The sequence below is a fragment of the Argiope bruennichi genome, chromosome 8 (genome assembly GCF_947563725.1).
Source record: "Argiope bruennichi chromosome 8, qqArgBrue1.1, whole genome shotgun sequence".
Lineage (NCBI taxonomy): Eukaryota > Metazoa > Arthropoda > Arachnida > Araneae > Araneidae > Argiope > Argiope bruennichi.
The window spans coordinates 107,527,746-107,553,513 of record NC_079158.1 but is presented as its reverse complement, the minus strand read 5'-3'; the positions used below and the strand labels follow the sequence as shown (position 1 = coordinate 107,553,513).

General features: G+C 28.5%; 1 protein-coding gene across 1 annotated transcript; it reads right to left on the bottom strand.

Moving 5' to 3' along the window:
* Positions 1-3,970: 3,970 nt before the first annotated feature.
* LOC129980714 (protein unc-93 homolog A-like) lies at positions 3,971-19,887 on the bottom strand. Its single transcript, XM_056091097.1, has 5 exons — positions 19,823-19,887; positions 11,065-12,426; positions 9,639-9,906; positions 5,138-5,284; positions 3,971-3,978 (listed from the first exon to the last, which is right to left on the bottom strand). The coding sequence occupies exons 2-5, from the start codon at positions 12,310-12,312 to the stop codon at positions 3,971-3,973; spliced, it is 1,671 nt and encodes a 556-aa protein (XP_055947072.1). The 5' UTR covers positions 12,313-12,426; positions 19,823-19,887.
* Positions 19,888-25,768: the final 5,881 nt, after the last annotated feature.

Below are 25,768 nucleotides of genomic sequence, written 5' to 3'. Positions count from 1 at the left end.
TTTTCGAAATATTATGTATTTTTTGCACATGCGATGAAAACCAGCGGAAATAAATTACCAAACACTTTCTGTTATACTCTCTAACAAATGTATTTGATTTATCAACAGTATGCCAATTGTGAACGATAGTTACGAAAAAATCTATTAAAATGCGATATTCGATCATTTTTTTTAAATTTAAAAATTGAGTAAAAATTTTTTCCTATAATTTTATGTTCTAAAGTTATTCAGAGAAAACGACAAAGTTGATATTAACTTTTAATGAGAAATTTAATTATAATATTGTTGAAAATTCTTTCTGATCAGCTATCAAAAAGTAACTATTCGCGAAATGTGGTAGTTCTTCCTCAGACAATGATTTGCCCAACAGACAATTTTCAAAGTTTTTATTTTTATTTTTATTATTATGCATGACACATTAAGCAAATTACAAACAATATGCCAGGCTATAAAAGGATCATATTGGAGCAGAAGAAAAAAATTCCAATGCCATTTTGCTATCAACATTCCACATTTTAAAGTGATTGTTCATTTTTTCATTTCAAAAAATAATTTTATTGAGAAAAACATGTTGCTTCTTCCACATGTCCTATTATTAAAAACTCATTTTAAAAGCTAAAGTATTATTATTATTATAAACAAGAATAAAACAATTTGATGTTTTATATTTTCTCAATGACATGTGCTGCCATCTATCAAATAAGTGAGAAATTAAATAACTCTCTTAATAATTTTTTCCTTGTACTTTCGGTTATGAATAAAATTTCGAAGTTATGGCAATACGAGAAAAAAATTAAAATCAATAGGAAGAAATAGAAAAAATTAAGAATAAAATACCTTTTATATTAAATATCCCAAGACATTTTGTAATCGAGATATAATTATTTACTACCAAGCAATGCAAGCACACATTTCGTTATAAAAATTCCGTCGAGTATGAAATAAAGAGAATATGTGAAATAAAAGATTTCGCCGTATGTGTGTGATAAATTGTCTATTGCGAAGGAAGAAAAAAATACATACCTCTTCACTCCACAATATTTAACTTTTTTAAAGTTTTCAGGGCACTAAATTTTTATTAACAATTCCTAAATAGTCAATATTCTAAAGTGAGTAAAGATAATAACGACATTTTTAAAAGAAAATATATAATGGTGAATACTGCGCACGCATTTAAAAATGTTTGCTTTTTATCTTCTCATATACGTATTATAAAGAATTTTAATCGTCAAAAAAATTCGAATTACAGATTTTGAATAATATCCACGTATCAACTTTCCAGAGTTCCAAAAACACTTTTTTGGAAAATGTCTGTCTGTTTGTCCGGTTGTCTGTGACAACCATAATTCAAACACTCTTTGCGGTAGAGGCTTAAAATTTGGTATGTGGTCTTTACAAGAAATTTGTAGCTTTATATCAAACTTGGAGCAATATCCGCTCAGAGGAACTATGTCTGTCCGGCTTTTCGAATATAAGTTAACACGGTAATTACAAAACGAAGAGAGCTAGATTAGGCACACAAATTTAACATCTATAGTATAAAAAATTACCAAATTTGGAATAAATACAACGAGGAGATGACCGTCTGTTGGTCTGTACTTTCAGAAATGTGTAATAACTCAAAAACACGAAGACTTAAATGCATCAAAATAGGTGTAGAATTTTATAACGTGCAGATTTGTGTTAAATTTTTGTTTCAATCGATTGCGAAAAATATCTCTAAAGTGCAAATTTGATATTTGGATGCTATTTATTTCATGTCATGTATTAATGGATAAATATTTCGCCAAGGACACGATAGATTCAGTAAAAAAATGCTAAATTCAAGCCAAAATTTAATATTTCGTGACTATTGCACGCCAGTGTCATTTAGTACCTTTATTAGAGAGTAGCAAAAAGAATTTCGGGAAAACGTATCCTGATGGTATTCTATGTAATAATTAATTAATCTAATTAATTTTGAAAAATGGATTAAAAAGCAAAGTAAACCTGTATGGAAAATTTTTTTGAAAAGACAATTTTAAAATGTCGTTAAAAAATTTGTAAGACAGTGTCTTTCAAAGCTATGGCGGAAAAAATGTAGAATCGTCTATTACTCTTTTCCACTCCCTTTAGCAGCATAGTTGTAATTTCTTCTATAATTATAGAAAAACCTTGTAACCGGGCAGACAGACTTTCGCTGCATGGACTTAGCTCAGAATTTAATATTACTCTGCAAGTTTAACATACCTAATTTCATTCATCTTGCTAAAAACTGTTTTGAGTTATTTTGTTCGTACAGCAATAACTTCACTCTCGGAGGTATGAAACATAAAAATTCGTCAGAATCTGTAAATTGATTTTTTTTTACGATTTTTCATTGTATACTTCTCATAGGATAATGTAAAAAAACATATAATAATTTCCTTCGATTTGAAGGAAAATACACAGGCAAATATCAAATAAAGAAAAGCCTATATGATTTTTAATGAGGCGCATGTTGTAAATGTAAACATGTCGATGTATGAAAATATCTCGCTGACTGCTTTTTTCATCATTTTTACAGCTGCACTTAATTCAACACTTCACTCATTAGATATAGAAGTATTATAACATAAACACCTATTTGACGTGTCAAATACTTCATTCAGTCAGAAGTGTTACGCATTTCCTCCCTCGTCCATAGGGATTAAATTAATATTAAATTAATATTAACAGAATTAAATTAATATTAACAGAAATTTTAATGTGGTTTTTCCCCGTCGATAACTTTGAAGCCTAATTTCCCAAACAACTTACTCAACTTTGAATGTACTTGAATTATAAAGGTTTTTGACTTGAATGTCTGCTCTAAAATGAAACATTTTTAAAAAATATTTTCAGCACTTGTTTTATTATTAATCTATTAATTTAATTAAATTTGTGTTTAATGCGAGTGGTACAAATTTGAAAAAAGAAAATGCTTTTACACTTCTAATAATATTTATAATTACAAATCATTAATAAAAAACATATAGCATAAAACTACAGAAACTTAATTTATTTGTCTAAACGAATTTTTGTCAACGTTTTGTCAAAAATTTGCCAACGTTTAATAATAATTAAATAAATTTAACAAAATAAAATAATATTTCGATTTTCTATTGCACTAATAAGAGCATGCATTTAAAAATTCTTTTTTATTTTGAACTGTACATATTTTTATTTCCTTAAAATGAAAGTCGATAAATCTTTCCAAAAAAACTACAGGAAATAAATATTCAGCTACGCGGATATTGAATGTTTCATCGCCTTTGATCATATTGCAAAGAACTCGATAAGATACATAGTGTGATTATATACAAATTTTCTGCATCATCATTCAGATGTATATAGTGCAAAATATTAATGCTATTTCAATCAGAATGAAGTAAAATGTTTGATCCATTGTGCTTAAAGAAAGGTTTTGAAAGTTTGCATTTTTTTAAAGGAATAGCATTGTACATTACTCTCAATGTCTATGAAATATACTCTGGACATTGAAAAAAAAAATTAGCTAACACCACCAATGTCTGATTTGATCAAAAACAAATAATAAATTGATTGCTCAGATCGAAATATTAAGAATCGTCTTAAAAAATTATTTTATTATGAAAATTCTTGTAGGTTGACTTATCTGTAAATTTTCGGATATGAAAACCGTTTAAAACTTTCTGTAGAGCAAATCATTGGAGTTTTAAGCTTCCATATAGGTGTTCGCTTTGTAAGTTCTTTTTCAAATTCTGGCTAGTTTTTAATTAATAATTAATCGAAATATTAATGCTTGTTCTCAATAACTTCAAAGTCTATTTTAGCTTAAAAAATATCAATTTTGCAGCAAAAACCAAAAAAAAAAATGGCTTTTTATGTTATTTTAATGCAATTTTTTTCTTAATTTTAATAAACATAAAATTTGCTATGCAAAGGTTTTTTTTTTCAAGAGAGTTTTGTTACTCAATTACTTTTTATATGCTCAGCAGTCTATTTAACAAAGCAGGAGTTGGCATTCACAGTTCATAAAAAGAATAATAATTTCAGAATTATTAAAATTTGTCATGTTTATAGTTAATTAATTTACATTTTAAAATAATTAATTCTCTCATTTTGTATGCTCATTTTTAGTTGAAATTAAAGGAAAAAGTTTCGTATTTTGTATTATGATATAATTTTATGAATTTCTAGACTTGCAACTAGTTGATGGATTTGAAGACTGGAGATCACTTTTTCTACCTTTGAATTAAGAGTTTTCAAGGCTGACATTATCCGGTTTGATCCTAAACCTATTCTGGTTTTGATCCTAAACCTATTTTGGGTTTGATCCTAAGCCCAACCCAATCTATTTTGTTCCTCTATCACTCCACTCTAAAATTCGTCTTCATTTTCTCACTGAAGATTTTAATTTACTTATTAATTTTATTTTATTTATTTGTTTAATTATTCTTTTATTTGATTATTTATTTAATTAATCATTGATTGATTTTACTTACTGACTTTTGTGAATTTCGATTACATTTCTTGTTGCTTTGACAAAAATCATATTTTGTTAATTTAATATTTTGATAAGAAGTTGCTCTTCGAAAAACAAATATAAATAATTTATATAATATAAATATAGATAAAAAACAAGAGATGCTCCCTTGGCTTAAAAATCACTGACTTCCTAAACGAGCTTGTCCATGGCAAATGTCATTAGAAACAATAACAACAACCGATCTTTAATATATTTCAATTCATAATTGGAAATAGTATTTAATGTATTATTAAAAATTCTGGAAAATTACATTTTAGATGGCGCCGTTGTTGTTAAATCTATTTTCAGCTACATTAATTTATTTATTGATAATCAAGAAGTCTGAAATAATTAAAATATTCTATTTCATATGGAACCACCAACTGCACAAAATTTCAGAAATCTGGTATTCTTGGATACGAGTGAAAAATGGATTGCAAAGTTCTGTTCTTAAAAAAATAAGCGTATGATATTAAGTTTATTTATATAAGACTATGAAGTAGAAAATAATATTTACTATACGAATAATTAAAACAAATTAATCAGTAGATATTTATTTAAATGTTTCATTTTGTTTTTTTCTTCTGCTGAAACTCCTTTCAGCCAGTAAATATCCTAGTAATCCCAAACATGAAATTGTAAACATGATGTAGAGTTTAATTGAAGTGCAAAAGAATTCATTGTAGACAAATGGTAACGCCCATCCTATGGAACTGTACATGTTGCAGCTGGAATAGGCTGTTTCTTCTTCTCCTTGGAAGAAAACTCCATAAAGCGCTAAAATAAATAAAAAAAGAATTTTTTAAATAAACTTCTAAAAATTATTTATTTGCGTAAGGGAGCCAATAATCAGTTCACCTTCTTCTTTGTAACAATCTAATCAATCTATGGTATAATTACTGTCTATCCCTAATATGGTATTAGTATTGTCTAAGTATGGTATATTTTCTATGTTTTCGTATTGTATAAATATTATCTGAGTATGGTATAAGTTATCTATCTTCAAGTATAGTATAAATATTATCTGTATCTAAATATGGAATTAGTATTGTCTATCTCTAAGTGTGGTATAAGTATTTCCTGTCTCTAAGTATGGTACAAGTATTGTCTATCTATAAGTATGGTATAAGTATTGTCTATGATATAAGTATTGACTATGGTACAAGTATCTCTATCACTAAATAATCATAAGTATTGTCTCAATTCATTGCAATTTTTCAAAAAAGTAAAAAAAGGCACTCTTTATATGATTACTTTTTATGTCCGGTGGAAATCTTGTATGGAGGGTCCCTGAAATAATCTACCATAATCTTTTGATTTCGAACTCATTTTTTTCTCATTATTTTGATATTCTGGTGGAACCACACTTATTATTCTTCACTAAAATCCACGATGTTGTTCAAATATTTTACCAAGCAATAAGTAGAATATGTAGTTTAAGCTCATATTTCCACGTCATGTTTTAGAGGTATTTTTTAATATATTTTGTGTTTTTTCTGATTGACTTTTTTTTGTGGTTTCTCCAAAACACCTTAATAACCAACATGAAAGGTGACCAATCAGATGATTCAGTTTAATTACAGTTGCCAAAACCTTTATTGCATTTTAATGAATTTATGAATTTGAGGATCGTTAACCGTTTCCTTGAGTGGACTTTCTTTGCACAGATGAAGAAAAATAAATTTGCTAATATATTGGAAGCAATCACCATCTTTATTGAGTTCCAAAAGGTATTATTTTATGAATAGAAGATTCAGAGGATACTAAGATAATTCTCTTATTTTTATTAATCAATTTCTCTCTGAAAGTTTTCTCTGCTCTTAAAGCAAACATATCTTTTTAAGGCCATTTCACTTTCTTTTCAGTGACATCCGTGTACCCTATTGTCACGCAAATCGTATTGCGTATATCGTTTTCATTATTCCACAAAGAAGATGACCGTCTTCAGATCAACTCAAATATATCACTGATGTCCTTGACAATAGAGCTCCAAAAAACCATTTTAACATTTTAATATTCCTCCTAAATTTCAAAAGAATAGGAAATTGTCAGGGAAGGATGATGATTTCCGTTGTGTCACAAACAATTGCGAGTACACCTTACTTTCACTTGATAAATCCGACTTTCCATATAAATAACACATTACCGGGAAGTGAAAATATGTTTTTATTTTTACATATAACAAATGGTTTAATTTAGAGAAAAATGAAGAACAATCAACGAAAAACTTCTAAATTGAAAGGTTTCAGAAGCACTTTAAATAAACATAAGCAAGTTTTTGCCTCAAAAAATTGAGAATACACCAATGAAGGTTTTGTAATATATCGATTATAAAGAAATTGTCAATATTTAGTTGCATGTCTTTTGGCTTTTATAATGGCTTTTAAACGTCCTGATACTTATCGAATCAATTTTCGGGGATATCTGAAGATATTTTACCCCATTCATCTTGCAACACTTATTTTAAATGGGTTTTATTTCTAATTTTGTGTTTTTTGACCACTGTTTCGAGTGTGGCCCACAGACATTTCATGACATTGATGTCGGTGGACAGTGGCAGTGTGTGTAATTGCAGTTTAAAATGAAAAAGACATCATATTTTGACGTGATGTGCTGTGTTTTTGGCTTCTTCGTCCTGCAGGAAAATGAAATTTCCATCTAAACCCAAATTTTTAGCACTTTCCTTTAGATTGCTGCAACCATATGGCTCATTCAACTTGCTACAGAAATTTCTCAAATCATAGGCAAAAGTGTAAGTGCTGAATATTTCAGAAATGAAATGAGAAGGATATAAAAGTCGGATTGAAAACCAGTTTTTCAAAGAAAGTTATATTTAATGATCAAAGAATACTCAACATTTTTGGCAGCGACCGCCGTCGTACCGTATTGAGAAAGCCTAATACTGCTTTGTATCCAAAAAGAATTACGTTCTATAGTTAAACATGGTTATATTTCTGTCGTGATTTGGGGTTGTAAGGCTTTATACATGGTGGGTAATTTAGTTTCTATAGATGGCATTATAAACCATAGGTTTACTTGGATATACTTCGCAGCAATATAAAGGAAAGTGCCAAAAATTTGGGTTTAGATGGAAATTTCATTTTCCTGCAGGACAATTACCCCAAACACAGAGTACGTAATGTCAAAATGTGATGTCTTTTTCATTGTTAAATGCAATTACACAAATATTGATACTTTCTTTGCATGCGAGATATTACAAAAATTTCATTGGTGTATTCTCAATTTTTTGAGACAAAAATCTGCATACGTTCATTTAATATGCTTCTGAAGCTCTTCAATTTAAAAGTTTTTCGTTGATTGTATTTTGTTTTTACTTTAAATTAAACCATCTGTTATGTGTAAAATTAAAACATATTTTCACTTCTCGGTAATATGTTTTTTTATTGAAAGTCGTATTTATCAAGTAAAAATAAGGTGTAAGGTTTGAACCACTGTACATTTAAAATATGTCTTATTGATTATTGTGCGGCATTTCTATAAAATGACGCCACCTTCAAATGGCGCTATAAATTTATTATTTGGTTTTTTTACTTTTAATTAAGGCTTTCAAACGACGCAATTAATTTATCGTTTGACTTTTTATTTTTATTTAATTAATCTTGCATCACAAAGAATCACGAGGATATCGTTTGGTGACTTCGAACTTTTTTTTCGTGTCAATTATCGTACTTTAGCAATACGATGTACTTTAGCAATTTTATGTTTATTCGTTAACGATATTTTGTATACTTATAAAAATATACAAAAGTGTGCTGTTATAAAGCACTTTTACGTCTTTAACTGAACTCTTACAAATTGTGAATGTTCCTCAAAGAATATGCTGTAAATATTACAATATAAATATACAATCTATCTGTTCTATATTCAGCGGATGTTACCACGCTTACAATATCTTCAAGAATATTCCAGTAATAACGAACATGTAATCGATTTACTGGATACTGCTTACTGTTACCTTCAATTGCCACGACGCGTCATAAACAAAATAAAAAACCACTATAAAAAATCTTAAATGTTCTGGTTCATTTTCGACTCCCAGATAACTAGAAAGTTGACAAATGTCAATGAAATGCGTAAAGATCTAAATACTAACAAGAAGACCAAAAATAAGAATATTAAAGTATCGAGTTTTCTTCAAGAACCTGAATTAATAATAATGAATTAAGTACACAGTTCCTATTACAATATTAAATTTAGGAGTAAAATAATATAATGAATAAAATAAGCAGGTAAAGAGATAAGCTGAAATCAGAATATATTACTGGTCGAAGACATCATTGAAATGTTGAGATTATTCATTATTTAAAAATTTAGAGCCAATACGGCAGAAGCAACACAATTTTGAAATCAGCAACCTCAGTATATATTCTGAAACATTTTTGTAATAAAAAAACACTTGAACATGGATATGTCTATTTTAGAACATTAAAATATTTAATGCCTTATAAAATATGATCATTAGGTACATTGGCAATTAAGTTTGCAGTCAAGGCGAAGTTCCGGTAATATAACCATCAAGCATAATTGTTGGATTTACCAAATTGGAGGAAGAATCCACAGTACTAGAAATCTGATCTCAACCAAAAATCGTACTTTAAGTGCCAAAATGAATAAGCGTTTCGGAAATAACTAAAGGTACATGCTTTACTTCATACTTTTGATGCAGTACTGCTTTTTTGGTGATTTCAAGTTTCTATGATTGGCTAGACTCAAATCTTCCAAATGTGATATTTTGTATATAATCTAAAATTAATGCACTTAGGATTCAAATGTTGCATGCCATTACAGATGAAATTAAAATTATTACGATGCTAAATGCTTCATATTATTTTAATTTAATACAAGTTTATTTTAAAGTGCATTAAAGAATGAAAAATGTAAAAAATAAAAACCTCGGAACCTCTAGAACTCATTAACCTAAACTCTAATCTAATGATTCTTATATAGGAATGGAAATTGCATCCAAAGCACCGTACAACCAAATTGGGAAGCACTGGCAAATTGCCAACTATCTCATAATTTGATAGAAATTGTTCAAGGTCAAACCTTCTTAAAGGTTAACTATTTTTAATTTTCTCCGATGATATAGCATACGAAACATCATACTCACCTTTCGTTTGAGAATGGAATATTCCAATTACAAAGCCAAATATTCCACCGGCCAAGTAGAACATAATAGGTTGTTGTGCATCAGGAGTCCACAAATAAAGCAGGACTAGACTCACTATGTTGATAATCTGGCAGCAAATTAAAACGATTCTTCTTCCAATTAGTCTAATCAACACACCGGAAATCATAGATGATAAAGCGGAAGTAATGCCGTAAAAGACAGTAACCAGTCCAATATGTGAAGTACTCCAAGAGCATGCGATATAGGACTACAAATGAGATAGAGACCGATAGAGAAGTTTCGTGAATGTTTCAAATCTGTTTGAACTGTTTTATGACTTAAATTAATTAAGACAAGTAATGACTTATAAATAATAATGTTCTCACATGATAACTTGAAATTTGTGATTGTAGATTCATTGTAATTTTTCTTCAGTTTTGAAATATTTTTTTCGCTTAGTTTCCTTGTTTTATCTTTTCTTAAAAACAAAGAAAAGGAGTTCTCAGGAGATGTGTATTAATACAAAAGAGAATTAAACACATAATGACTCAGTCATTCAACATATTGAAGTTGCGTAGTAAAGGAGTCCCAATAAATTTACTTATTTCAGAGTCATTTGCACTAAATGTTTTTTTAAAAATATAAATGATAATTGACAGAAATTAAATTGGTGTTATAGAAAAAGTAAAAATTTAAACTTTAAAAGCGAGTAAAAACATACTTTTTGGAATTTTTTTCCGAACTTACTGTGGAAAACCGGCATTGTTTTAGTAATTTTTCAAAGCTCGAAACTTCTGTTGTGTCTGCAAGTGAAATTCAGTTCACTTGCTTGTTAAAGCATTACTTTTCCTGGTACTTTGCAGTTAGCCAAGCGCAAGCGAAAATTTAGATATCCGCCAATCTGAGCGCATCTTAATGCTAAAACATTTTTTGGCAACGTTTTTTTTTGGCGCAGATCAAAATAATTTGGTGATATATTTTTTTGTCTGACGACATGTTAAATCACTATTTCAATGTCAGTGCATATTGATTTCAAAGTTTTAAAATGACTCCATTTCTACTTTAAGAATAAATATAAGCCCTGTGAAAAGGCTTATTAAAATAAAAGAGGAATTTAAAAAAAATTTCTGGCAGGGTAATTGTAATAAAGCTGTTGAGCTAAGGATTATTTCCAAATTTTTCACTTCAAAATACGGTGAGATAAATTTTCTGAAGGATTAATAATAATTTAAAGACAAATTGCGCAAAAATGAAATAAGTATCGTTAAAGAGGCAAAATATTCTAAATTATTGATGGTATAAATTTCCTTCGAACTTTCAGTGACAAATAGATGAAATGTGCATAGTATTTTTTTTCCTTTGTTAGAGTGATTAATTTACTCCTACAACAGATTCATTAAATGGTATAAAATGAACTTTAACATACCTTCGTAAAATCAGCCATATAAAACGCTTGAACCATGCTGGTGCAAATGGTTAGGGGTATTATAAAGAGCTGTTCTTTATTACGGATGAATTTAACGGTGGCAAAGATATGATTCCACGATAAAGTTACTTGCTTTTTAGATTTTTCCAAGTGATCCACAAATATCCAAATTAGTAGCACAGCTAGGATCCCACAAGCAAAACATAAACCGGTGTAATACTGTCTGATATCTGAGGGCACTTCTTCTATCTTAGAATTGACACACTCTTGGTCAGTATTACAAAAATCTGCCCCACAAGAACAATTTGAAGTTTTATTATAGTTTTCAGTATGTTCTGAGGCAAGCACATAGAAACTGATTAAATTGCTCCACACTTGTGCAGAACAATACGCCAAACCATGGAAGCCGAAAAACAAAGAATTCACAGCACTAAGAGACTTCGACTTTTGATTAGGATTATATTCCATCTTGTTTTTTGTATGCAACGCAAAAGGTTTATTTTTTTTTTCCTCAATAGTTTGAATGTCCTCAGATAATTTATGATTATTGATTGTCTCGGAATTTAAGTTTTCAAAATCTTGAACATATTCAGTTGTTTTTTTGGAAGTTCTTTCCGAACATTGTCGATTTGATTCTGTTTCACTTCCAGGTTCAGAACGTTTGTATGATGGCAGATGAAATGATGGAGAAGTTTTTAGAGAGTTTTCGCAATCTCCTTGAAAGTTTAGACTTATTTCTGCTTCTTGCAGGAAATGCTTTGCAGATAGTTCTTTTATCTCTCCTTTACCAGATCTATAGGTGATCACAGGACTTGGAATATAATCAGTGGAATCATCTGTAACGTCTCTATAGAGAACTGAGCATTCATTGAAATATGTGCATTGAGCTCCCCAAAGTAAAGTGCAGCCAACACCGGTGATGACGGCTGACGGCACCAGAGTAATCCACGAAGGATAAAAATTTGCTGCAACGTAGGGCAAATACATAATCATTCCCAAAAGCTGAGTTGATTTACTGCCAAGTTTCTTGCTAACATAACTAGAAAGTAATAAAGACGAAATTCCATAAGTAATATGTATGACAGCTTGACCGACCGTGCCTATCCCTTCCTCTTTATTCATAGTCGTTTGGAGCATAATTAAACCATCACAAGCAGTGAACATCAATAGAAATGATATAGATATTGCAGTCAAATTTTTAATGATTCTTAATTTGCTAAAACTTGCGTTTTGGTTTGGGATTTCCATTCTTGTGCCATTAACTAAAGCTTTGCGGAATTTCACACAATTTATAAATTTCCGAATTTCACACAATTTATAAATGCCGAATTTCACAGCTTAAATGAAAATTTTGGAATGTTCCTGTTGATGAAAAGAATAATTTAATTAAGGACTATTTATAATATGGATATTTTCACAATATGAAAATTAGACAATAGACTTTGTTGCAATAAAAATTAAAATAGATTTATTGGTGATATCACTTAGTTCATAAAATCATGCATAATATAAATCTTTTAATAGTCTTTTTATATAAATGTTAAATTATCTAGAAAAAAGTGTGGAAAATTTATTCGTGCACTCAAGCTCATTCGTGTCAGACTTGGAAACACATCGGACTTCCTGATTGCTAGTTTTAAAAAGAGAAAATGTTTTCAATCAAATTATTTTTAAAAACTACTATTAAGAAATGTTTCCCATAAAATATTAGCATTTGCTAGAAAATAATTCAAAATTTTTTTTGAATTAGCATAGGAAGGTTTCAATTACTATTTTGAAAATTCATTAATTAATTCTTCTATACTTATAATAAAGCTCAATGTGTGTGTGTGTGTGTGTGTGTTGGCGCTCTACAGGCCAGACCGTTTGACATACAGCTACCAAATTTGGTACATGTATACCTTGGAGGTTGGGAATGTGCACCTGGGGTTTCTTTTTTCGAATTTTTAATTAGAATTTTAATTATTAATTAAAAATTAACTTTCCCGCCAAAAAAATCTTCCATTTTCCCCACCGCCAACTTTTTCGCCAAAAAAATCTTCCATTATCCCCAGCGCCAAACGAGAAAGGCTTTAGTTTTTTTTTTCTCCCAACAGTAATGAGGCTAGGGTTAAAATTTTTCGGCGGATTATTTCAATCAGTTCTGTTTATTTTCTTAATGTTTGATGCATTTAAAATTAAACATTGTTAATGAATCAATCTTTCAGATTCATTCTGAAGTACTTTTGAATTAAAATAAAACAGAATAAAGGAAATTAAAAATTTCTAATCCGCATAGCGTTACCCCAACTGGCGTAGAAAAAAATCACGTATTTGCGTTACGTAACCGGCGAAGAAAATTCACGCATGCGCATTCTGTTCTGATTGTTGCCATGACAACGTTATCAATGGATGATTTAAATTATTTTTGGGTTAGTTGCATGCTTTTGTAAGTAAATTGTATTTATGTTAGTTATATATTTTTTGTATATGTTTATAGTTTTAAGTACATCGTTTTTTAAGTAGTTTTTTTAAAACCTGTTTTCAACCGTTTATTTTAAACGATTCGTTTTATTTTCTTTTAATTTTAATTTAAACATTGTTAATTAATAGATCTGCTCATAATGAATCTAAGAAAATTTTGTTGACCAACTCTTGAGATATTACATAAATTTAAAAAGATATTCTTTAGTGCCCATAAAGTTTAAACGCTGAGTGACTCTATTTTCAGTAATCAGATTATAAAAAAATGCTTTGTTTCAGTAAAAAATATTATTATATTAAATGAAGATAAATTCTTTCCACTTTAATTTAAAGCATAAATTCTACCGTTTTCAACCGTTTTTTTTAAACGATTCGTTTTATTTTCTTAGGGTTTGATGCATTTAAATTTAAACATTGTTAATTAATCGATCTGCTCATAATGAATCTAAGAAAATTTTGTTGACCAACTCTTGAGATATTACATAAATTTAAGAAGATATTCTTTAGTGCCCATAAAGTTTAAACGCTGAGTGACTCTATTTTCAGTAATCAGATTATAAAAAAATGCTTTGTTTCAGTAAAAAATATTATTATATTAAATGAAAATAATTCTTTCCACTTTAATTTAAAGAATAAATTCTACGGGTGCTAACAGAAAATGAGAGAGATACATATTACGTTATGACTGAAGGCCTTTATAATATTATGAAGGAATTATATGATAATCAAAATTTGAAGTTTTAAAATATTTTGATGAAGAAGCTATTAAAGTAGAAATTGCATAAAATATTTAATTATTAAAATTTTAACGAACATTAAGATTGGCGAACCGGCTGATCGCCAAAGGCGGCTAGTAGGTAATAAAACATTAAAGTGAATAAAATAAATTACTTCTGATATAAATTATTATTCGTTTGCTTTTAAACCTTTCTTGACATGTTCTACCAGAGTTCTGCTTTTAAACTTCGAATCGTCTGCATTTAAATTTTTCTCCACATGATCTTCCAGAATTCTTCTAATGTGTTCTGACAAAAAAGTTTCGAGTATTCTTGTTGTAAAACCATAAACAAATATTGTTATAAAACTGATTTTGAAAACTTATTAAAATAAGAGAAACAAATTATAAGAAAGAGAGATTGATGCAACTGAGAAGCTAAACTCTTTTAAGTTAAATATGGTGTAAAAAATAGATTTTGTGTGATATTTTCAAATCTATCATGGAATAATGCAAAAGGCTTGCTTAATTTTTAATTATATGAAATTTTAAGATGAAAAGGTGATTTTAATCTAATTACATAAAGTTTAGCTAAACGCTGCCGAAATTATTTAAAATTTGAAAGAAAAACAAAAAGTAAAAGTGGAGTTGGTTAATGTCTCACGATTGCCTAACAATCAAAAATCCTCAGTTTTCTTATTTGATCAAACGAACGAACAAAAAATGGTTTAAATTTGATAACTATGAATTGTTTTGAAAACCTTTTTTAGTAGTTTGCTAAATTGAGAGAAAAAAATGAATCGTATAAATTTAAGGTCATTAAAAAGATAAATTATTGTTCTTTAACAAGGTGCAAATGTGATTTTGCCTTTTTTGTGATGTAAAAATGCCATTTTTTTAAAATATTTCACTAGCTATTGGCTAAAAAATACGAACATTATCTTAATTTTCAATTTTTAATTAAATATATTAAGAAAAATTAATTTTGATAGTTAAAAATATCGCCATTTATGAAATGTATTTCAGAATGTCGCATAAAAATTTCAAGGGCTAGTTTTCCCGTTTAGAAGAAATTCTTGGAACCGACATGTATTTTCTGCTTAATATTATACATTATTCCTTATTTAAATGCTCTTTGGGCAGATTCGATCCAATCTTCAAACATTTAAATATTAGTTATCGCAAATTATTACTGATTACAAAGGAATATTTCAGGGTAGAGCATTATGCTACAATTATTATTGTTATTATCATTTCTCTTTCATGATATTTTATTTTAATTTACATTCAATCATAGTTTGAAATGCTGGGCCAAAGAAGCAGTTATTTTAATCAAGATTTTAAATTTTTTAACCAAGATTTTTATTTAAGCACTTATTATAATTCCTAATATTAAATACCTAAAATAACAGTTTTGATCTGAAATAGAGTTCAGATTGCCATTCATATCGCAATGATTGATTATTTTGAAAATCGTAAGATAAAGATACATTTTCTGTTTCATATTAAGGATTTCATATAAGCTCTGTACCGTGTTTCACATTGCAGATTTCATTTTGGGACAGTATTTTTTTCAGCAACAGATATCCAGAATTTCCAATAATATTTAGAATAATTTACTGTCTCTAATAAATAGGAGTATTTAAATACAGAAAATGAAAGAAAGTGGAACTTTCATTTCGTATATTTTGAGGTTCAATTCAGAGTTTGAAATCTTCGAAACAATGTTTAGAAGATTTCGAAATATTTTTTAAAGTTCGATTCAGTTTTCTTGGCCTCCGCTTATTAAAATATATCAATCATTGAATTATGAGGTTAACGTTTTTTAAATTTTATGTCGTTTTATTTAAAACAAATACCAGCAATTAATGCTATTATTTAAAAAAGCAAGTTTATTTTATCGTTTGCTATAAAATATTTTTTCGCGGATTTTTTTAAATTCAACTTTATATATTCATAAAAATTATATCAAAATAATTCAAAATACATGGGGAATATTTTAAATCTCAATTTAATTAACTTTAAAAACTTCAATTCATAATAATTACGAGATTAGTTTTCCCTACTCTATACTGCAAAAGCCAATTCTACAGACAGACGGATTTTGTAAAAATGTCTTTAACTACTTTTTGCAAAATAAATTATGATAATTATTTAATTTTTATTATTAAGGTTAAGGAAAAAAATCTAACATTCATAGCTCTAAAATATTTTTTTTTTGTATTTAAAAAGGCATAAAAATAATTTTTGTGTCATTATATGCTCCGAAGTTATTGTTGAAAATGATTAATTTTTAATTAAAAATCTAATTAAAATTGAGAAAAAGAGTTTCGTAGACAGTACTAACCTTAATTAATAAGATAAGAAACAAATACATTTGGAAGTTCTAAAATCTAAGATTTAGAAAGCACTTCAAACAATTTTCATACCTGAGCAAGTAATAAACAGTACACCATCTTAGAAGCCTTATCAGATTAAAATAATTTTTTAAAGTGATTGCTGAAATTCGAGACTGTTAAACATTGACTATTCTGGTCTTTTTTTTTTCCGCTTTCAAAATTCGCTGACAAATGTCGAATGTATCCTCTTATTATCTTTTAAAAAATGCAAAATTTTTGTAGAACTTACATCAAAGGCAATGTTTCAAACGCTCCACATTGTTTCACTTGGACCCGTATCAACATTTAACACTATTTATATATATATAGTCTATCTACAGCTATAGGAGCAATGGTACCGTTGTTTTCTTAACTATCACACAGATATCTTTCTTATCAAGTACTTTGAAATGTAAACTAACACGATTAAATCTAGATTATATGTGCACTATTCAATTGGTTTCGTTTTACTTAAACTATTTTGAGACTCTAAAAAAATACCAAAATAAAGAAATTATGTAAATTTTTTATTTTTAATGCATCATCTTGGAAGTAAGCTAAAAGGTAGAAATATTATTTTATTTTAATGCATTTCTAAGAAGTGGCCTTTATATTTTAATTATTTTCTGTTATTAGGCCTTCAATATAATGTTACAAACATTATGGAATCATACAACTAGGGATTGCAATACCGGTATACCGGGATACCGAATACCGGTATTTTGAGCCATTCGTACAATTTCGTTATACCGGTATTCACAAGTTTAAATACCGGTTTTTCGGTATTTACTAGAAATTTTTAAAATTGTCTCCACTATATGTTCAGGTATCGCGAACATAGCAAAATAGTATACGTTTTTGTTTTTATGTCCCCATAACGGGCGAAATTAATTAGCTAATTAATGGTTTAATTAATTGCTTAAATCTAAATTAGCGAAACATGGATTACCCCTGAAAGAAAATATTGTATCCATAACGACTGATGGAGCAACAATTATGAAAAAAGTTGGAAAGTTGATTGGTGCAAATCAGCATTTATGCTATGCACATGGAATTCAATTAGGAGTAATAGATGATTTATACTGAAAAAAAAAACCCCAGAAGAATCCAAACATTGTGGATATAGAAATTTCGGATTCCAACTTTGAAAAGAGTAAGAGTGAGAGTGATATTGATAATGAAGATAATGACAATGTAATTGTTGAAGATATTGCTAATGAGGATGAAATATTAACCTATCAAAAATTGCTTCCTATAATTTATAAAGTTCGAAAATTTTTAAAGATATTTAAACGTTTCCCTATAAAAAGGATATATTACTAAAATATATACTAACTGAAAATAAAACAGAATATATGTTAATATTAGATTCTAAAACACGTTGGAACAGTTTACTCCTAATGATGGGACGATTTTTGAAACTGGGAAATCCAATCAAAAAAAGCAATCGACTTAAACCTGTAAATTAATTTTTCAGATAGTGAATTCGGCTTAATATCCAGAACCATATCAGCTCGACTTCCAATAAAACTGACTATTGAGGCATTATGTCGGAGAGATTTGAATTTATTAACAGCTAATGCAACAAAAAATTTCATGTTGCATTCACTGAAAGAACAGCACGCATCACTATCTGAAGAATTATATATTACATTGAAAAATCTCACAGAAGCAATTCATACCGAAATAGAAAATGTCTTATGGTATTTACATAATTATAATGATTTTAAAAATGAAAATGAAAAAGAAGAAAAGAAAATAACCCAATTCAAATCTGATTAAGTTTAGAGTAAATTTTCTTAAAAATGTTTACCCACAAACCTATCCACATTCGGAAGAATTCGGTTCAATTATCGAAGATTATGATGTCACTACTGTCGATAGTGAAAAGGAATTATCTCTTGAACAAAAATTAAAATTAGCAATAAATTAAAAAAATCAACTAACCAAAATACAATACAGAAATCAGCTATATCCAAAACCATCCGACGAGAAATCGATTTATTTGAAGATGAGGCATGTTGAGGTAAATACTTGGAAAAAGTATATCGCGCATTGCTAACAGTACCACCAACTAGCGTAGATGCCGAAAGAGCGTTTTCGACAGCTGGTAATTTTTACACAAAATTACTTTTCAGGCTTAATGACAGTACAATGGATGCATCATGTTTTTTAAGATCACATTTCAAAAATTTGTAATAGTACCACAGACTGAATAGTGATATTTACACTTTTTTGTGATTTAAATAAATAAGATGTTTCTTTACTTTTTTGTGATTATATACCGTTATAATTTATAAATTACAAATTATTTTTGTGATATTTACACTCTCTAACAAAACTGGCAAATAAAAGATAGAAACACCTGTGTTTTCTTTTTTTCTGAAATGTCTAATACCGGTATTAAAACCGGTATCCCGGTATTAAGATTTAAAAAATACCGAATACCGGTATTGAAATTTTGGTCCGGTATTACAGTCCCTACATACAAACAGTTTCTTTTTTATCAAAAATTATTGATAGATGACGTCATTCGTAAAGAATCAAAATTTCATTAAATGAATTAAATAATTATAATGAAGTTCCAATTATATTAAAATAGTGCATTTTTATAAAGGGTATTCAAATGCAAAAAAAAAAAAAAAAATGAAAATTCCTGCTAATAAGCAAGTCTGAAAAAATTATTACTAAATTTAGTCTTTATAAATATGAAAGACACCGTGTTAAATTGTTTTAAAAAGTAATGTTAGATGTATGAATTTTATTTTTTACCAACTTTAATACTTTGAAAAATCTTTAACACTGCCAAACGAGAAGAATTGCATAGCATTTAAATTGGCATTATAGAAAGGCAATTTTTAAAATTTTAAAATAATCTTTAATATAAAATCTGTGATATTGTATTTTCAGAAGTTATGATGATGAAGTTATAATGTCATAATCTCCCAAAATCTCAAATTAAAAATTAATTCTTAGAAACTCTGAAATTATATGGTGTGTGTCTTTCGGACATCAAACAACATGATAATGTGATAAAGTAACAATTATAAGCAATGTCAAATTAGGAGACAGATATTTTTAAAGCAGTATTCTGTATTATTATAAAAAATGTTACTTATTTGTAATAATAATGAAATATAATATTAGATAAATTAAGCAAACGATATTAAAATTAATTTATAATATTCAGAAATTCACCAACCAGCAATGAATCAATGGTAAAATCCTATGCTGTTTATGAATCGGCAGCCATCCGCAGGTGGTAATGAATACTCTTTTGAAATTTTTATCGTTTGTTCTCCGATGTTAACATAGCAGTAGAAACCAAATGAATTCAAACAGCTAAACATACATACAGCAAGGTACGTGTTAAATACACATTTCTGTTGCTACATGTTTTTGGTTATTTATTTCATGACACACATTTTAAGAATGTTGAACGACATGGATTCAACATAGAAAACATTAAAATCATAGAGCTAATAATTATAGGGCTATTTTAAATTATTATTATGGCTATTTATCGATTCCAAATTCAATCTGCTTTGCATTTATCCAGACTGACTGTATTCTCCATCGGACAGGGAAAACGCTCGCTAGATTTTCCCTTTTTAGGGATTACTCTGGTAACAGTACGTGATAATTCAAGAAGTTTTTGAAAGAAGGAATAAACGTTCATCTGTAGAGGTGTAGACTAAATGCAACGAAAAGATTTTGAATTTCACAATCAGGATTTTTAAATGAGCCAGCTTTAATAACTATAATATAATATGTTTATAAGTTGGATGCTATCTGTTAATTACATGTGTATGATGTGAGATTGAGAATGCAGGTACTTCTTGAATAGTATGTATCCATTAAGAAAGTATGGACCTATTTAAATTGAATTTTAATTCAAAATGAATCTTAAAATTTTTCCTTTATTACGATTTATATAGCCGAACACGAACCGTTTTTGCGCTACTTTCAAATCAAAAATAAACGAATTTTTCAACAATTTAAATTTTATATTCATATAATTTTTACTTAAAGAGTATATATTTAAGGCTGCTGAATTGACATGTTATTGCTTTTAAATTAGGAGCAAAACGAAAAATAAAATAAAGATAGATGAATCAAACCTAAGACGTAATAAAGATAAAAGCAAAATTCTAGACTGTAAGAATGAATTAAATTTATGTGTAACTTATTTTATGAAACTCATAATATTTTGTTTACAGAATATGTCTTTATATTATAAGCATGATATTTTTGTCACTAATAGTTTGAAATCTCGGAGCGGTCTTCAATGAAATATAATTTTTCATAGTCTTTGAAACGTTTTGTAGAGCAAACCAATCGTGCTTTCAGCTTCCCTATCAGGATATACTTAATTATTGGGAAGTAGGTGTTCATTAAGTTTTTTTTAAATTCTTCTTAGTTTTTAATTAATAATTAATGGAAATATTAATGCTTTTTCTCAATAACATCAAAGCATATTTTAGTTTAAAAAAATATCAATTTTACTGCAAAAAGAAAAGCAAAGAAAAAAAAAGGATTTTTATGTTATTTCAATGCAGTTTTTGTTAATAAGTTTCATAAAATTTGCTATACAAAGGTTTTTTTAAACAGATTTTTGTTACTCAATTGCTATTTATATGCTCAGCAGTCTATTTAACAGAGAAGTTGGCATTTACAGTTCATAAAAAGAATAATAATTACAGAATTATTAAAAATTGTCATATTTATAATTAATTAATTTACATTTTAAAATGTTTAATTCTCTAATTTTGTGTTGAAATTTAAGGAAAAAGTTTCGTATTTTGCATTATGATATAATTTTATGAATTTGGAGACTTGCAACTAGTTGATGGATTTGAAGACTGGAGATCACTTTTTCTACCTTTGAATTTAGAGTTTTCAAGGCTGACATAATCCGGTTTGATCCTTAACCTATTCTGGGTTTGATCCTAAACCTAATCAGGCTTGATCGCAGTTCAAATCGATTCAAACAGAATCACTCCCAATCTATTTTGTTCCTCTATCACTTCCCTCCAAAATTCGTCTTCATTTTCTCACTGAAGATTTTAATTTACTTATTAATTTTATATTATTGTTTAATTATTCTTTTATTTGATTATTTATTTAATTAATCATTGATTGATTTTATTTACTGACTTTTGTGAATTTCGATTACACTTCTTGTTGCTTTGACAAAAATCATATTTTGTTAATTGAATGTTTTGATAAGAAGTTGCTCTTCGAAAAACAAATATAAATAATTTATATAATATAAATATAAATAAAAAACAAGATATGCTCCCTTGGCTTAAAAATCACTGACTTCGTCAACGAGCTTGTCCATGGCAAATGTCATTAGAAACAATAACAACAACTGATCTTTAATATATTTCAATTCATAATTGGAAATAGTATGGAATGTATTATTAAAAATTCTGGAAAATTAATTTTTAGATGGCGCCATTGTTGTAAAATCTATTTTCATTGCTCTTCGAAAAACAAATAGAAATAATTTTCTAAAATGTTAATCAGATGGAAATTTTTATAAAGACGGGATAATTGTTATTATTTTATAGTTATAAAAGACGATAAATGCTGCAAAATCTTCAAAAAATAGCTGTTTTCTTTTTCGCAGTTTATATTGAACGATAATTTGTATATAAAAAATATTTTTTAGTTGTTCTATGATCAGATATGAGGAATTTTCAAGACTCGAAGAAGGAAAATTCTGTAACAACGTAACTTTTCCGACCAATTTTATTCTGAAGTTGAATGGTTGATTATATGGCTGTAATGAAAAAAAAAAATCCAATTTGTTTACCATATTGTTACGGAATTTTTCGGGGTTCTTTGCCGATTTGTTGGTCGATGAAATAAACCGCTCTTTAGTAATAAACGAAGACACTAATACAAGGACATCAAATATACAGCCGAGACGAATACAGGCAATAAACAGTAGCACACTACAACAAACAGTAGCCCACAAGTAGTAATCAGTAGCAATAACACCCACAGCACACAAAGCGGCCAGACAGAATTTAGCAAAAGGAGGGAATCTACGTAACTTCACTCTACGGTCTCTCCAAATATCTGCAATTCACCACTGTCGCCTTGCTTTAGCTGTATCCAACTGCCGACACGACTGGCTACTGTACACACGATACGATGCTGCTTGTACAATAAAAACCAGGACTCGGCACACAGCACATTTCAGCAATCCTTTGAGCTCCACACAACACTTGCTTTTCTCTGGACTGATACAAATCTTCGCCATTGGCTTTTTCCATGATTACGACTAGTTTTACGACTGATTTCGGCTTTAGACCGCTTGCCTTTAAAATTCTCGGAGGATAAAGTTCTGAAATAATCAGGCATATCTCTATTCCTATTGGCTCAATCGCAAAAATTCTGAAAGTTTCCAGGAATATCTATTTTTTCATCCAACTCGCCAAATGTTCGCCAGGTTTGTCGCCAAGCTCTAGGATCACCGATCTAGGCACCCGATCAGCATCCAACAGAGCTGATCGTAAAAACGGTTTTTTCAGTGATCGAACTAACCATGCGGGGATGCAACATTACAGATTTAAAACAAAATTTACAGTATGGTGCAGATAATGCATGAAATTTTGATGGTGTAAATGATTTATCTACGTGATCTTTCAGAAAAATAAAAATTCATGACAATTCTAAAAACCATTTAAAGAATGCACAAATAAAACAATGCTTTCCTAAAAACGAACTTCACATTTGGTTTTAAAACTTAAAAATTCAGTCCACTTATGGGTTTAATAGCATTTTTGAAGGCAATTTATTGATAAATATTTTTTTCAGAACTTCCAGTGTCTGTCTAATCGTCAAGGCCAAGACGATAAGAAAACAGCCGAGTCAAGTCTAAAATATTATCATGTGATGTGGCTTTGATTTAAAGATTCAATTTCTTTTTCTTTTTTTTCCCCCTTCAAAATTTCCGTATTTATTAGCTGCAAAAATTATTCTAAATTCTCTCATGAAATTGTGAGCTTCTGTTGTTGAAATAAATATTATTCTTGAATAAAATTAACAATATATTATTCAATACACAATCTAAGGTATCCATTAAATGAAAAAGAAAATCCATGTATTTTGTCACAAGAATATTCACATGGCGATCAGTAGTAACGTGATTTCCGTTTCCGGACAACAGTGATATTCTCTGTTTTTGTAAACAATGACCAAGCAGAATATAAAATCTTTAAATTGAAAGCCTTAAAATGTCGTTTCTAATAACAGAATCTCCGACCAGCATTCGAATATAGTGAAGCCAATACAACCAGAGATATAAAAGTATAGTTTACTATTTAAGCTTGCAATACATTTATAAAAAATAATACTAATTTATAATGATTACTTTTAATGCCTAAAGAATGAGTCTGAGCCTCGTTTAAAGTTTCTCGACAGTTTTGAAAATGATGAGAAGAGTGGAAATCAGAAATAAAATTTAAGTCTAAAGAATTAAATTAATTTAATTAAAATTTAAATAAAAGAATCAAATTAATTTAATTAAAATTTAAATAAAAGAATCAAATTAATTAAAGAAAATTTTTGCCCAAAAAATATACAAATATATTTTTAATCAAAAAAAAAATTTAAATCGAATCCAAATTTTAATTTGTACTTTGGAAACTTTCTAGAAACCTGATACTTATATAAATGGACTTTTCAAATGCAGCACCGTATTAAAATTATTTTTTAATACAACTGCTATTTTATAGCAAAGAATAGTGGGCCAGGACGAGGATAACAGGGTTTTTGGACTTATAAAATTTGTATTTATAATTGGAAATTTTTGAAAAAAAAATAGATTTAATTGTTTATTTTCGAAGTTTATATTTTTAATTAACTAAACAAAAAAATACTTTTCGACTGAAAAATAAAACTACGTTTTGTCTTATCGAATTCTGCAAAACGATGCTCATTTTATAAAAAAAACAAAAGATGAATTTATTCGTCATTTTCATTTTTTACACCTGTATATGCGCAATTTGGCCACATCTTACACTTCCGCATTCACCACAGTTTTAGTAGATTGTAATTATTAATAATCACAAAAAAATCACTTTATATTTTTTGCTTTTTCTATACAAGGTACAGAGAAAGTATTATAATCGTAAAAAAATTCGAACACTAGATTTTGACGTATCTTCACATTTAAGATCTGCCTCGGTTTTTTGGAAAATGTCTGTTTCCGTCTACCCCTCTTTGACAAGGATAACAGAAAACCACTTTCATCTAGAAGCATGAAATTTGTTATGCAGGATTTGCATCAAATTTGTAGATATCTCTAAAATTTTGATCAAAATCCCTTCAAAGGAAGTCTGCCTATTCGCTGTCCGAATATACGTTAACACGCTAACTACAAAATGAACTCCAAATGAAAAATCTAGAGTTAAAATTCGGTACAACATCCATAGTTTAGACAACTATCAAAATGTGAGCCAAATTCGTCTGTCAGTCTGAGCTTTCAGAAACCTGCAAACGCGATCACTCGAAAATGCATTGAAATGCATCAAACCTGATGTGGAATTTTGTAACTACAAGTTTAGTTTCCAAGTAAGCTTCAATAAGTTTCAAATTTTTGTTTCGATTGGTTGGGAAAAATGCGTCTGAAATACAAATTCGAGTTTGTGATACAATTAACAGCATGCCAGGGAGTACTCGCCAAAACCTCGCCAAGGAACACATGATGGATTCGATAAAAATACTACATTCAAGTTAGATATTTCGTATCGATTGTACCCCAATGTCATGCAAGGTGTACTCTGGTATGGCACCTCTATTAGAAAATTTGCTAGAAATCTTTGCGAAGACCCCTCCCGCTGGTTTTTCCCATATTTTACATCAAACAGCTTCAACATCCATTCATAAAAATTAATATTATATGGATTACTTGGCAGATTCTTTAAAAATGACATTCGTTAAATTGACAAAATATAATGAATATTACGGGATTGACGGAAAGCTATTACTTTCAATAAATTTAATATTAATCCTTGTTATAGAATGAATTATTACAAATAAATAAAAAGTAACTTTTTTTCATTATTTAAATGCCTGTTTCATTCCATTTTCAGAAACGAACCCAAGAAATGGAAATTTGATTTTACTTGTA